Source organism: Spinacia oleracea, chromosome 4, assembly GCF_020520425.1.
Source record: "Spinacia oleracea cultivar Varoflay chromosome 4, BTI_SOV_V1, whole genome shotgun sequence".
Taxonomy (NCBI): Eukaryota; Viridiplantae; Streptophyta; class Magnoliopsida; order Caryophyllales; family Amaranthaceae; genus Spinacia; species Spinacia oleracea.
Genome location: NC_079490.1, coordinates 150,140,226 through 150,156,867, shown reverse-complemented (window position 1 = coordinate 150,156,867; position 16,642 = coordinate 150,140,226). Strand labels below are relative to the sequence as shown.

The following is a 16,642-nucleotide window of genomic DNA, read 5'->3' as shown; positions in this document are numbered from 1 at the left end:
TAGTGGAGATATTAGTATATTCCACGATGTGATTAATCGTGACTTTATGCAGAATTCAAAAGAGAGAAGTTAAAATGATATTGAAAAAGATGGACTAAAGAAAACAATAAGTCATGATGGCATCAATATCAATATCGATATTTGAAGATCTTAGGCAGAGAGAGGAATTGATTGGTTGACAACTTGCTTTACACTCTTCAAGGCACTTACTATGCACCGTACATCGAAGGGATAATTCTATAGTACGACAATTACACCTACACGTTTATATGGTACTTATTGTTGACCGTGAAACAATGTCACATTCATAAGACGAATATAAAGCGACCGATTGAGAATTGAGGTAATTAGGTAGAAAGAAAGAATTGACGAGACCAAATGATGCACCTGCATGACCTTACAAGAAAAGGCCGGTTGAGAATTGAGGTAATTAGGTAGAAAGTAAGAATTAACGAGACCAAATGATGCGCCTACGTGGTCATACAAGAGAGGATCGATTGAGGTAATTAGGTAGAAAGTAAGACTTGACGAGACCAAATGATGCGCCTAATAAAAGGCTTGAAGAGTGGAAAACTGATGGTATTGTTAGGGGTAAGGGAAGACCAAATCAAACTTGAAAAGGGGTGTTTGAGAATGATTTGAGTTTATCAAAGGAAAATATGGCGTTAGTGAAGACAGAGTGAAACATTATTTTATTTTATTTCTATTTTCCTTTGCAGATTTGATGTCAAGTTCTCTGTAACAAAACCTTCATCACAAAGTCAAGCATATAGAAGGCAAAACCATGTGCATATCTAATCACCATGGAATAGGGAACCGTCATATACATGGAAACAAGGGTTACAAACCGAGTATTACAATTCTAATATAACAAGCTCCAAAACCTGAGCGAATAAATAGAAAATTGTGACAAGTAGATTGGTTAAATCTGTAAGGTCCAGGGTACACTCCAGAAAACAGTCTAAGCTATAAAACCATCGCTAGACTGCTGGGGCTCCAAAGAAAGATTGGGCACGAAAATCATAAACGAGGGACAACAGATTGTATACAAGTATATCACACTACTATCTGATCAACTTTTGCCAAATCTGGAAAACTTAGCGAGAAAAATTCACAGAACCAGCCACAAAGTAAGCAAAAATATCAGAACTCAACATTGTATGCTGAATCAGTACCGGACGAGGTCCTGAAGACAGTCATAGAAGTGTAACAAGTTAATCTTTTCTGTTCCACCGTAAATGGCTTCTGCTTTACCACCATGCTCTCCTTGAGCAGCCATTTCAATTAACATATACAGTTTCTTGATTGGCATCTGCAAAGCAACATAATTAATTAAGGGGACAACTAAGAGTTTTGGACGGAAATATTTTCAAATTCAAGCTCTCACTTTTACTTGAGCCTACACCTAAAGTTTCCTTGATAAAAAAATCCAAAGAGGTCTAAACTTAAATCAATAAAAGGAAATTGAAAGAGGATAACTTACATCATTTAAGGCCTCAGCAGCAGAATCGATGTCATCCTCTGAGAAGACATTGAGTTGATGCAAAACCTGAATAGCCAAAGAAAGAAAGAAAACAGCACTAAGTATCCAAGAAAAAGAAAAAGGAAGATTTTACCGTTTCAAAAAAAAAAAAGAAAAAGGTTAGCCCATATCTTTTTCCACCAGATGATGAGAAGAACCAATTACAGATCCTAAAGGTCAACAGATTTTTCACTAGCACATGCTAACCGGGCACGGAGTATAAATTTCCTACATATTCAAGAACCCAGCTAGCTACCACGCTACAATAGCGACACCCAAAATATAATCATTCAAAAACACAGAAGACATCCACAGAAAACATTGTACACCATGATTGGAAGCTTCACATATCAGTCAGGAGAGGTGTATGGCTAACTATATAGGACAGTCCTTTTCGTTAGTTGTAAGCTCGTAACACTATTGTAAGCTACGGGTCCCAAAAGATGAAGGGCGGTAGGCAGAAGAAAGATATACTTCACACTTCATTTACAGAACACTAAAGACTGTAGAAAAAACACAATCACATTACTCAGCAAGAAAGCAGACCCAGACCATTTTACAGTAGTAATTTTAACATGGAGACAGATTAGCTTACCGTTCGGGCATCTTCAGTTTTCAAGGTTGGAACATTATAGGTAACCGAGAACGCATCACGAATGCCAATTGAATCCAAGAAACCAACTTCACTGGTTGTCCCTATCACAAGAAGTTTCTTTCCCTGGAGACATATACACAGATATTATGATTCATACAGAAAATACACTGCCATAATAAAGCACCAGTCAATTGTAAACGATAACATTAGAGAGTTAAAAATTACTATATTCTTTTAGAAGAGTTTCTAAAAAATCAACTCTATTTTTATTTAAGAATACTAATCAAGGATAACAAAAAGACCTTTCATAGGCAATGCCAAAACGCATAAATTGTACACATCCTGGGACCCTTAAACCCCATCTTTTCGCTTACCCACGACATCCACTCTCAAGAAGCACTAGAGTGACTAAGCCAAAGAGAGCGAATAGGTAAACTCCAAAGTAGATTTGTTATGCAAAGAGTGTGTTATGACCTGTGTCCTGTGTCCACCTTCCGCCCTGCCTGGTGGGAAAGTGGAAACGGCTGCTTTGTTGTGCCCTCCTTTCCGGAAAGAATATCAAGAAGCGTATGGGATTTCTAAAGCCCTTGTTTATTTCATTGGTGTCCCTCAATCTCATTATTAGTTGTCCGCCTGTCCCATTGGACACGGAGCCCAAAACGGACGGTCGTCCGTCCGTTTTCTCATAAAGACTAACCAAAACTTATCCGACATGAATTCATAACACAAGACAAATAAATCCAAGACAAAATGAGGTAACAGTACCCAAGGTCCCCATCCCAAATGCAAGTGTCAAACATATCCATTGACACATAAACCTGCCCACCAACCCCGAACGTTTACATTCTTAAGGGGTGTTTGGTTATGAGCAGATTGGAGAAAAAATAGTTTATTGGGGTGAATTAGAGTTTTGACCATTTCAAAAAGCTAATTGAAGTATTTGGTTATGAGAATTTTGGATGAAAAAACCAAATTTGAAAAAGCTCTTATATTGAGCTTTTTCAATCACAAGTTTGAAGAAGTGGGTGTAAAATGACTAACTTTATCCTAATATTGAATAAAATTACAACTCTTACTAAAATGACTAACTTTAATACTTTATCCTAATATTGAATAAAATTACAACTCTTACCTACCTACACCATTTTATGTAAATGTCCTTAATCGAACATTTACCATTAAACAACTACTCCCTCCGTATGGAAATGATTGGTGTACTTTGACCGGCACGGAGTTTAATGAACATGAGTTGATTTTAATAAAGAATGAACATGAGTATGGACTACTACCTACGTTCCTTAAATTTTTTTACACTTACTATTTGCACGGACACTAATGCACTATTTAACCACTAATATATCCAAATCCGAATGTGAAAAAATTATAAAAAGTTGATATTCTGAAAAAACATACCGAGACCAATCTAACAAGATCTTACATGATAACGTTTTGATGTATATAAGAGCGAGAATTTACAGTCAAAGTTACTTCGGACACATATTCCATGGCGTAAAGAACTTTCAGGAACGGAGGTAGTAATAGCTAACCACTAATTCACCAAACACTTTACACAAGTAGCTAATTCAACCAGCTAATACAAACAACTAACAGCTGGTCAAACCGACCGAGTAATAGCTAACAGCTAATTACCAAATAGGAACTTACTTTTACTCAACAAACTATCATCATCAACTCAACTCCTTCTCAACACTGAGTTCACATGCTCTTCGACATCAAGTAGCAATAACAATGTATCATCATTTATTCAACTCTTACTCAAAACTAAGTTCACACACTCTTCATCATCAAGTAACAACTGCAAAATAAAAAGATCTTAGGTTTTGATCTTAGGTTTTGAAACTCCAATATTCTGGTGAAGATTACCGGCAGAAAAGGACCAGTTGCACAGCTAACGGGCTAGCAGCTTGAGGGAAATTTCAGTACAAGATGGACGGTATTTGGATTTTGGAGAACACAATATCCCTATGGAGTGGAAATACTATTTTGGCTAACACAGGGAGGGGAATAAAATTTTCATGAGATAAAATAGAAAAAATGTAAGATCAAACATAATAACAGTGGAATTGGGTGGAGAAAACAATGCTGGAACTTCAGTTTTGACTTTTGAGTGTGATTATAGTGCAGCCTGTTTCTCTGCCATTAAGGTGTGGCTTCAGATCAATACTCCTCACAGGAACTTCAGTTTGTTGTGAGTTTGGATTGCGAGACAAAAACTCTCTTAAGTTAAAAGGTTGTTATTACTGCTGCTGTTTGTGCTTGTGTTTATTATATTTGGGTAGCTAGAAATGCAGGTTATTGGAGCAATTATATCCCCACGATTGAAGCTACTGTGAAGCACGTCAAGGATGATGTAAAGGATAGAATACGAGCTATTCTTCCTAAGAAGTTGAATGTAAATGATTGTAGATGGTTTTTTCAGTTGTAATTTACTTTCTAGGTTGTTTGGTTTTGTTTTTATGATTGTTTGCCTTGGTGGCTGTTTTGTTGTACTAAAGAGTGAAAGTGGGCTTGACTCTTGACTTGGAAGCTCCAAGGGCGAATAGGGTCTTTTCCCCCCTCAAGGGAGGGTTTTTGCCTGTTATAAGCTTCCGCTTACGTTTTTGCGCTTATATACAAGCTTACCTTTTAATTAAAACAGACAATGCTGGAAGAAACAGTGTTGACTAGATCTTATATAGAGATTCTAGAAGGCAAAGAGGAACCAAAGAAACTCCTTCAGCTACCAATCCCCTTCCCGCCAGAAAAATTAAGGGATTTATTTCAATCCTTGCTCGTTCATGTTTATTTATGGACCATGACTAGTTGAAGGCTAGCTGCTTCACTGCAGCAATTGAGGGGAAGATATTCAGGGAAGACTGTCAAAGAAAGGAACTTCAATTTTAAAAGGTAGGGATATTGTGAGAAAACAGATAAAACATTAGCCCACTTATTTTCCATCCCTCCATTGCAGTCTTTATGCCATGGGGGATTTTCTATATTTTAAGACTCTCAGATTTACCCAGGAGATCAAATATGTTAAGGTAGCATGGTAAAAGAAGGCTAAAAAACTATGGGAGTTGGTTCCTTAGTTATTGGGTGTGCAATAAGAGGAGAGGCATTGGCAGAATCTTGACATCATAGCTTGTTTAAGTGAAGAATTCAAGTTATCTTTTTAGACACTTTTGTATAATTTGAGTCGCAGGGTCCATATCATTTCTTATTCCTTGACTAAATCAAGTGTCATTTTATAACTTCGGGAATTTAATTCTCTCTTAATGCCCTTTTGCTGTTTGTCATTGTGTATATCTCTCCTTGAGTATTTTGGGCGACATCCCTAGGTATCTTTCTAATACTTTTCATACTGCTTTCAAACAACTCGGAAAGAGACAATTGTTTAGCAATTCATATTCTGAAACAAGTGCAAAATTCTAAAGTAACTTTTCTCACTTTACTGCTCCACATTGGACCTTCATTCAAGTAAACTCAATGCACTCCCATCTACCACATCCTTACAATTACTAGCTCTGTTCTCAGCTTAATTAAAAAAAAGTTTCAGCAAGAATAAGTTTCTTTGGGCAAAAATAGTTTAGTAAGTCCAACAAAAATAAGTTGAGCAAAACTGCAAAAGTAAGTTAAGTTGAGCAACCAACTGCTCATAAAAAATGCTCTATAATTGTATTTCAACTAGCAAAGAAAAGATGGAAAAAAAGACAAGCAAAAAAACCTAGCAATAAGTAGAGAGACAGAAGTTGTATGCATTAGAAATAATTAGAAATTTCCGCATAGGGATTAATTCTTAAAGCATGGGAATTCAAGAACACACCAGTGGAGGAAGTCGTTTCAAGAGGACCATCAATGTTTGCGAAATGATATTCGAAAACCGTGGGCCGATAGCCACATACTCTACTAGCCTGCAGGAAAGAAGTTAAGCTAAGATCTAACATGAAGACAAATTAAAAAAAAAATACAATGAGTAACATTTTTTTCAATGTCACCTCACCTCTCAATATCATCAAGTATTATTATGCTCAGGGGTGACCTATAAGCATCCTCAAATACCTACAAATAAGAATTAAACCAAAGGTGAAACTCAAATAGTTAGCATTGGCTGTCAAAAAAATAATACCAAATAAAGGAAAAATAAAGGACGCATGCAATAATGCTACATGCCTAATTTGACAGTTGTATGCTTGTACACATGAATAACAGTATAACAACTTAAACAAGTATAAAATGTATAATGTGAATCATGTGATAACGAAAACAAATTTATTTTAACAATATAATCACAAAGGAACCATTCTCCTCACCATATTTTTACTAAATTCAGGAAAATTATATTCAGATAAGTTAAGTTCAAGAAAATAGGGGCTACCCAAGTTCAATTCACCACTACAATAACCAATAAGTTTAGTTAAAGAAAAACAAGTTCAAATAAATTCAGGAAAATAAGTTAAGACAAGTGAATATCGGGTGAAGAGAACGCACCCTAAAAATACATTTACACATAAAGTATGAACAACCAAAAAAGTGAAATAGTAATGAACCTTGACAATATGGGCACATTTCGTACTTTCGCTGAGACCAATCATGGACTCTGATGAAACCTACTCATAATTACAAAAAAACAAATACAATATGTTTCAGTCATGTATCTTGAAAATTCATGATTAAACCAATAAGCTGAAAACTTACAATCTTCACATATGGGAAATCACTACAGATACCAACTGTAGCAGCCATTGCAGTCTTCCCACTACAGAGGACAGAATTAGGAACAATTGTCATCTAGAATGCAAAAGGAAAAGTAAGGTAAATAGATAAGAAGATTTAATTAATACCTGCCACTTGGACCTTCCAGAAGACATGTCAAGATTGGGCTGCCTTTGCTAATTTTTACTTGTTCTGCTAGTAGCATAGCGCGTTGCTGGATGTGCTCATGGCGAACACCACAATCCACCATGCCATTTAGCCTACCAGTTTTAACCGTGATGTGATATGAAAAACTCAAACAAGATAGGATCTAGCTAATGAATAGGAAGCATGCTAGTTACAACAAAAGGGTCACATCTCCTAAACTACCAGATGGAAACATAGTATAAGCCTAAGCCAAAGCCAAAGCCAAAGCCAAAGCCAAAGCCAATTAATACTCACTCTGTCCCAATTTAATCGTCGCAATAAGGCTTTCACAGAGTTCTATGCGATAAGTTGTTATATGCTTATCGAATATATTTTAATAGAAAAAGTAGATGTGATAAGAGATGGTAAATGAATATTTTAATTGAATGAGAGAGAATGTGGGTCCATTCTATGCGATAAGTTGTTATAGGCTTATCTAATATATTTTAATAGAAAATGTAGATGTGACAAGAGATAGTAAATGTATATTTTAATTGAATGAGAGATAAATGTGGGTCCATAACTTTTGATACTGGGTTCATGCTGTAAAAGGAAATGTGACAATTAAATTGGGACAGATGTAAATGAAAATTGTAACAATTAAAGTGGGAAGAAGGGAGTAAATCAGTAATGCATATTATAGCACAGTAAGATCCTAAGAACCCTACCTGCATCGTTCAAGATCACTAGTAGATGCTCCAAATGCTGGTTTGATTTCGTCAACTGCTTCCAAAAAGTCCTTCATGGTAACTTTTATGTTCTCCTCATCCACTGGCTTATTAAGATCATCCATGTTTAATTGCCGGTTCAAAGCATATGAGACAGCACTCTTTACAACACCTTCAAGCTCTGCTCCACTATAGTTCTTTGTTCTAGCAGCTACAATAATGTGGACAGGTGTAAATACTCTTAGGTTATTTTAGAAAATCTTTATCAAGGTACGGATTCACTACAACATAACAAAGAGCATTCACAACCAAACTGCATACCCAGCTCAGCCAAACTAATATCTGGTGCAAGAAAAGAATTTTCTTTCATTTTCGTAGTATGAATTTCAAGAATTTGAAGACGACCAGCTTCATCCGGGAGGCTTATCTCCACCTGAACCTCCAAACGTCCAGGCCTGTCAAGAAGGAACAATCAACATGACTATTCAATAGATCCTCAATTGACTTCCAAAAGATATACCTTTTATCTTAAAAAAAATTTCAACAGTGAGAAGTCAGCAAACAGCTCACCTTAAAAGTGCTTCATCAAGCAAATCTTTTCTGTTGGTCATCCCAATCAACAAAACATTATTGAGGGCCTCCACCCCATCAATCTAAAGAACAAAAAGATTTCAATAAAAGATTTTCTGAACATTTACTATCTTAAACAGAGAAACAGCCAATCTTCAAGCTACCTTTGTTAGGAGCTGGTTGACAATGCTATCATGAACACCTGTACCATCCCTAGTTGAACCTCTTGACTGAAAAGTTCAAAGAAAGAGAATGTATACACTTGAATTAGGTATATGAAAACAACAACAAAAAGTGCAATGTTTATATACCTCCTTCCTATTCTTAGTGGATATCCTGCTTTCCACTTTGACATCCGAATTACATACCATACAGTTAATCAAATAAAGACAGGCTTAAGCCATTTTTTAAAACTAACCCCACAACACTTATACGCTATAGGTAAAATCCCCCGTTAATTTGCTCATTTATTACACAAGCATAAGTCAGAAGTCCACTAGGACAATATAAAACCTGAGTGTAAACATGGAGTTTACAAGAGGCAAATATGATGTTTCATAAACACCAAAAACAAACAACAACAAGAGAGAGAATAACATTATGAACCTCAATGGTCTGTGAATGCAATCATACGAGTGTGACACAAGGGCTATCCAGCAGCTAGATAAACTTTATATACACAAGATTAACATCACCATAATGGATAAGAGAGGAGAACAGTAGTTGTAGAATGAAAGGAGGTATATGTGCATACAAGTGTGCGCATGTGTATATCCAGTAATGAAACAGTAGACCTTGCGGAGGATGTCATATCTATAACAGAAACAAATAACTATGAAGCTTCCATTGAACTCACTATCTTACCTTACAAATAGCATCTACTTCGTCAAAGATAATAACATGCAGATCACTTTGATCTCCTGAAAAGTACAAATTAAAATTTAAGCAAAGAAAAAGAAACTTTATACAGCAAACAAATCTATTACTTCCTTTGTGATCAAGAAAAATAAAACCAGGACAGGCATAGCTCCAAAATACAATCCAAATGCAACATATATAATCTATGGTACCTCGCGTTCTCTGGTCATGCTCAGCATCAGCAAATAGATCCCTGATGTTCTTCTCAGTCTCACCAACAAACTTGCTCAATACTTCTGGCCCATTTACAATCTAAGCAATAATGTAAAATTAAAGGTACGATTTCTTAGATAATGAAACAGAAAACTCAAGAAATAGTTGCTAGAAGATAAGCTATGCATAATTTATTTTGTATAGAGCGATAAAGTAAAGGCAATACATTCTTTAAGAAGGTTATTGTGGTTCAGTGTCCATGAAGCAACAAATATGCAATAGCACCTCCGTTCAAACTTAATTTATACACTTTGTACTTTTGTACTATTCACATACTCCACCTTGACCATCGTTGGTGATTTTACGTAAGGGAAAATATAGCTATGTCATGTCGGATCTTGTTACATTTGTCTCCATATGTATTTTTAAATATCAACTTTTTAAATTTTCACTTATTGATATTCTAAGCATTAGAGATTTTAATGTTAAAAGTTTTGTGTTGTTAAGCGTGTCAAATCGTGAAGATTCAAAAGGAATAGAGGTAGTAAATCACAAATTCACAACAACAAGCAATTATTGTTCATTGAACATCTCAAACAAACCATAAAATCTTTTTATTTGGTGTGGGTACATTCTGCAGACTCTCTCTTTTGCTTGTTTTGTTCCTTTCTTATTTTTTATTAATTTTACCAACAAGGTACGGTGAAAGATTCCAAAATCTAAAATTCTGAATGGTCAAGATCAAAAGATCAGCAAAGTTTAATTAATAACTGTTGATCATGTATATTTTACTCATTAAATACTGTTATATAAACACATGGTATCTATATAGTAGAAGATAGGCCACTCTATTCAGGCTCTTATCCCACTACACAATTTGTTAGTGCACATTTGAGGAAGCTGAGTAGTATTCGATATTGTTTTTTTGAAAGCAAAAAAATATTATAAGAACTCAAAAAGAGGAATATAGCAAGAGGACAAGGTGTACCCACGCAGAGATACAAATAAATACTTAAAAAATAGCCCGATTCCTTTGTATCGCCTAAAACCCCAGTTCCCTAGCCCGTATTGACGCTGACAGAGTAACCTTATTCCATAAGCCATCACGTGATCAAGCGAACTCCATTAGAGATATGGCCACTCCATTTCAACCAAATTGTTTACAAGATAAGACATCATGGCATTTCGCCACAACAACTTCTTTTTCTCCTTCATCCTTCCAAACCCCACAAAATGAATTTGCAACAAATCCTTTACATTCGTATGACAAACCCAAACCTTTGTATGCACCCTAAAAAGTCCCCGTACGTAACATGGGGTATGCGAAGAAGAAACACGAGTAAGCAAGAGCAGAACAAACAAATGTCGGGTGAGATAGCCATCCTCGGCCTCCACCTTAAAAGCTAACCTTTGTGTTGATCCTTCTCAAAGCTAGCGTCCACACAAAAGCTCGCACCAAAAAGGAATTTTCCGTTCCATATGAAATTTGCTAAAGTCTATTTAGGAGATCTGCTTGAACAAAAAAGAAAGGATTTACACGAAAAACCCCCAAAGAATTTCCAATCTACGCCATAGGCTCTAACTTATTTTGATTAGAGATGCAAAATATGTGTAGCAAGTTGCCCGTGACCCCATAAAATGCATGTTAGACTAAACTACATTTCACAGCTCCAGTTCTTCCATCTACTCTCTCATATTTTCTTTTGTCAGCATGTTATCATCCAATAAGCTGTAACACCCCGGCGGCCAAAGCTACGTGGAAATTCTACTTCCTTCAACCAACAACTTTGGCACTTCTAAATAACAGAATTGCAAATTGGTGGGAAGTGTAATTTCCTACGTTCAAGTGTAGACAAAATGAATCAGCAACTGTGTTTCAAGTTTACTCGATCACATAACTCTCCTTCCAACATCATCGGTAAATGCAAAAACATGTAATAATGCCCAGTGACCAATTGACAGATCTCGTTTACTCGGAACCAATACGAACTCCAGAAATATGTCTCATAGATTTTAGTCAAAGCAAATAATTTAAATGTCAATAATACTTTGTAGTTGTCAAACCAGTTATCTCGAAAAATAAGCAGCCCGCAAAGGTTTATAAATATACCTTTGGATCCTTTCCATTTAACATTTTTCCTATCTGACGTGCCATCAGAGTCTTGCCAGTACCAGGAGGCCCAAAAAGAAGCATTCCTTTAACATGTTTGATTCCCAATCTACAGTAGCCAATGCAAAATATAGATTAGTAATTCATAATATAAATATTCCAAAGACATATCATCTAAAAGCTTAGATATTACTTGCTAGTGACATGGGGAGGGAAAACCCTGGAGGCAAAAGCTCTTCGAAATATATCTGCAAACTCTGCACCCAGACCACCTATACCAAGTTCCTTCAAATTGAATTCTTTTTGTTTAAACAGGTTGCTGCTAGCTGATTCACGCTGATTGATTATCTGAAAAGCACATTAAGATACAATTATTTCTCCATCAATGCTTCTACAATCTCAGAATATTAGCAGATTTGAACACAATGAAGACAGATAACAATCACTTGATTAGTAATCAAATTCTTGCAATATAAGTTCAAGCTCGAGTACAAAGAATTGGAGACAATACCTTTATCCCACTTCCACCAGCTGCCTCAAAAATAATGTATGTGTCCCCTGACAGTATCCCCCTTTCACTATCTGACTTTTCCTGTCCCTCAACAACAGCCTGGTTGACTGTGAAAAGAAAGTTATTGCCTAGGAACTCAAAGGTTACCCTTTGGCCAACTGTCAGGACCTGCAGAAAGTAAGTCATCAAACAAATTGTTAAGAGGACAGAGAAGTATAACTTGCTCTCTATGAAAGAAGCAAATTTTAAACATGGTCTTCCGGTGGTCTCAAGAAAAGATGGCCTATAAATTCTTTCCATGGATATTCCAGCTAACAGCTATGAAGATAAACTACTATTGTTGAACAAAGTTGATGATATTTCAAATTAGGATACTGGTCTTTATTCCCCAATGACCAAGCTTAGACCTCATAGCTAAAAGGGGAACACAGGTTTAAGTCAAATCTTCAGAGTGTGGACATTACACCTAAACAAAATATGTACTGCTAGAAATTGATTAATAGTGCACTTGTTTTGAAGAAAAAAATCTAACTAAAAGAGGGAATGAAGAATCGCACCATGTCATTTTCTCCGTACAAAATGAGGACAGCTGAGATCATATATTCAAGAATTATCTTATTGCTAAGCACATTTGGCATGCAAGAACTGAGGATGATTACAGGTATGGATAAACTCATCCCTTTTCACAAATGTATGTGCGATTTTAACCCGTCTTTTGGAAGGAGGAAATATGTGGGAACCAACCAATGGATTATTTTGTGGCTTCTTAGCTTTCTTTGTAGTCAATAAAAGGTCGTATCCAGTGCACAAGGCTCCCACTAATAGTGCAGGTCTGGAGAAGTTCTAATATACGCAGCCTTACCCTTATTTTTATAAAGAGGATGTTTACAGGGATCGAACCCGTGACCTAGCGGATAGCAAGTCGACACTTAACAATCGAGCCAAGGAATGTAGTCAATACGAGTCGATCGTATATTAGGGAGGCTGGAAGGATCAAGTGACGCAAGCTAAACGTAAGGTGTTTTGCTAGAGGAATAGGGTTTTCATTATGCTTAAAAAGGGTATATTATCATATCCACAACGATGAGGAGTACAAGTTCGGAACTGGGAGGTGGAAGGCAAATGAGGAAAGGAGGCCCGCATTGGAAGATAAAAATGTGTGGTACAAAAACCAGTCATGGTGATTATTGGGGATAGGACATGGAAGAACAAGAAAAGAAGGTACCCATAGGATAGTTGTTGTTGCGGTAACTCAATTAGCTCCACAAATATACTATTAGGCGATTAGCATGCTTAAGTTCTACCTCTAGAGAGCTATGATACTCAAAAACCTTTAGCTAAGCAAAGATACACATGCCATATACTTGACATTCCAATATGGGGACACACGACATGTCATTCTAAACTAAAACCACAAAAAATCCATAACAGGCCAATTGTGACACTCAGACGTGTACACAGTCAAACACTAGTATACGAGTCAAGTAACACCATAGTTAAAGTGTACCTTAGATTAGCACTTGGTTGCTAGACTAGAGATATTAGAGATCTCTTAGATTGACTGCAAATTTGTGTTATATAAAGGTAGTTTAGATGAGGAAGATGGATCAGCAAAATGTCTGAGTGCTCTTTGGAAATTAGGAATGTTGCCTTTAGTTTTGATATAAATGACTTAAAAGTCCTGCCGGGTTAGTAATTTTGGTTTGGATAGCAACTGTAAATAAAAAAAAATACGAAAGGGGCCAATACTATCTATCAATAAAATGAAATATCTATTTGGAATTTCCATTGTCCTGATGTCAGTGGTGTGCAGTTAGTCCGCTACAGCTGATGCAGCACCACAGGATTCAAGCATGCAAAGAATTGCTCACACATATATATACAGTTATACACACACAAACTAAAGCAGGAAACACAAAATTTAAATAAAATAAACTTGCCTGGTCAACAAGTCTCCTCTTGATTAGCTGAGTTACAACAATAGCATCAACCTGATAACAAAACAAAAAAAATCAGAGTTCATAGAAACAAACTGTAAAGCCCCAGAAATCAATATGCCTAGAGGTAACGAGTTAAGTAGGAATACGTAGTTCTTACTGAGACAACAGCAAAGAAAATGGAAGCATTAAGTGACCAATTAGAAAACACCTTTTTCTAAAAGTAAACATGTCTGATTTGAAACAATAACCAGCAATACAAAATGGAAAATGAACACACCTGTTCTTCTCTTGCTTTTGCTCTTGATAAATAGTCCAATTCAAGAGTAAGCACTGCAAGTGTAAAATTTTGAGGAGGTACAAATCTACAAATAAGAGAAAAAGATAAAGAGTCAAACAAAAGTTTCAAGATCATCAACTAGATGATATTAAACCACCCAACCTTCTGACAGAAATCGAATCCCCGATGGAAACCCGCAGATACTTCCGTTGAACAGAATTAAGACCTATGCTCCCATTGGGTATATCATCATGAGAAGTGTCAACAGTTAAGGAGACAACAAAACTAACCACAGAAAATCATGGTAAAGAACCCAAACTGTAAAACCAGGGTCATGATCAAGGATTTTGCAAATTGAAACTCGATTGATCCTAAATGGAAACTTATGTGACAATTCCACTCAAAATTCAGTGGCAGAACTACTCGCAATTGACTAACGCAATTTAACAACTCGAACTCAAAATTACCCAACCCCAACCCAGCCTAAGTAGCATATGTGACAGGATTACTAGCAAATAACTTATTCACATTTAACTTCACCAATGGTTGGAGCCTTTAACAACACGAAAGCAAGTGATCAGAAACAACGTGATCTACACTTCTTAGTTCCTATCAAACACTTCACACCCAATGCAATTCGTTCACAAGTTCACAGTCATATATCCAACAGATCAAAATTCCAATCAACACAATGCAATTTGTATATAAACGGACAGTAATTTATCCAACCGCTCATAATCAAACAACACATTGCAATTCGTATGCAAACCCACCGTAATAGATCCAATAGATTCAAAATTTCAACAACGTAACATAACAAGCAGAATCCAATAAAACAAACTAATTTCACAACAAAAACAACAACAACAACAACAACAACAACAAAAAAAGCATCAATAATTAATTTGATTGAAACAATTGAAAAATTGAAATGTAAAAGAAAGGATATCCAACGGAAAGGACCCAAGAATCGCCGACAAAGGCGAAAATGAGGCGCGATCCAGGGGTGGCAAGGCGACGAAGATCGGCGACGGAGCAGAACACAAAATTGGTGGAGACGAGATCTCTGGCCGGTGTGTTTGTGACGATCATTGTATCATTCGCCATTTCTGAACAATGGAGCTTGAGAGGTGTGAGATAGAGAGAGTAGAAATGGTGGATTGTTAATTTGAAAGCAGTGTGTTTGAAGAAGATTAGCGGTTAAGAAATATGAGAAAATTCCAGCTGATCATAGACATTTTTTTACATTTTGGGTCGGGAAAATTTGTCAATACAATCCCCCCCACACACCCAAAACTTGCTTTCATTTTTATTCTCCTACTTCGAGTTTAAGTGTATACTACATTAGATCTCGTGCACGTATGGATTTTTAATCATTTTATTCACAAAATATATAACGGATTATCTCCCAAACTACTGCATAGTTAAAATATTTTTAACATATTCGTTAAATTTATTCATTTAATGTGCATATTTAAAATGCTAATATGGTAATTTGACCAAAATATTGAGTGATATATTTTTCATTATTAATACAGCGATTTGACTAAAATATTACTCCATCCGTCTCTTTTTTTTTTTACGTTTTCCTTTTTGGGTGTCCCAAAATTTTCTTTACATTTCCTTTTATATTATCACATAAATGATTTAATATTTAACAAATTTTGTGTCTAATTATTATTTTAACCAATTAAATCCATTTGGTCATTTAATCTCTCACACTTTTCCATTAAGACATTAACTTTTTATCATTTTTCCAATATCAAAATTTTGATAAGAGTGAAAAAAATATAAATAAACGTAATTCTCCTCGTTTACATAAAAAATTTAGAAGAATCTCAATGCACATTAATTAGTCGTTAAAAAGCGTGCAAAATATCAAACGTAAAAAACAAAAAGAGACGGAGGGAGTACCAATTTAGAATGATTATTATTACGTCATATCTATTATTACCATAATTTACAAATTAAATTTTGTTTTCATACATAAATAGTTTATAAAAAAAAGATAAGGAATAAAATAAAATAAAACAGATACATATTTTTGGGAAAGTGGTTTTTGGCGGGAAAAAATCACACCAGGAATTGACACGTGTCATTCCTCTTGAGTAGTAATAGATGAAATGTGCTTGAGTTTTTTTTTTTACTATATGTATGTTGATCACCAAAAAATATTTTTCTCAAAAATAAATTGAAGTGAGAAAGTGCATAAGAAAATTCAAGTGAAAGATGGTGGAACTTTAGTGTTAAACCAATTTCTTTATTATTTTTTTTTGTCCACTTTGTTTATAGTTATGTAAAATATCGTTACTCTTCAAAATTCATAAAACAAAAAATTTCACATTAGCCTAAAATATATACACACTTTTATCTAAGGTGGTCTTACGCAAAAGACCACCTTGGTGTTATATAAGTTAAGCAATGAAATCAATTAGTTAAACACAAAAACTAATTAGTTAAGCATTGTAACTAATTAGTT

General features: G+C 35.5%; 1 protein-coding gene across 1 annotated transcript; it reads right to left on the bottom strand.

Moving 5' to 3' along the window:
* Nucleotides 1-770: 770 nt before the first annotated feature.
* LOC110805496 (vesicle-fusing ATPase) lies at nt 771-15,510 on the bottom strand. The gene is made up of 21 exons (XM_022011106.2): nt 15,113-15,510; nt 14,326-14,421; nt 14,164-14,248; nt 13,887-13,937; nt 11,947-12,114; nt 11,629-11,783; nt 11,436-11,544; nt 9,325-9,424; nt 9,119-9,174; nt 8,419-8,484; nt 8,255-8,337; nt 8,006-8,139; nt 7,685-7,895; nt 6,959-7,090; nt 6,813-6,873; nt 6,665-6,724; nt 6,118-6,176; nt 5,941-6,028; nt 2,118-2,240; nt 1,484-1,549; nt 771-1,312 (listed from the first exon to the last, which is right to left on the bottom strand). The coding sequence occupies exons 1-21, from the start codon at nt 15,268-15,270 to the stop codon at nt 1,169-1,171; spliced, it is 2,205 nt and encodes a 734-aa protein (XP_021866798.2). The 5' UTR covers nt 15,271-15,510; the 3' UTR covers nt 771-1,168.
* Nucleotides 15,511-16,642: the final 1,132 nt, after the last annotated feature.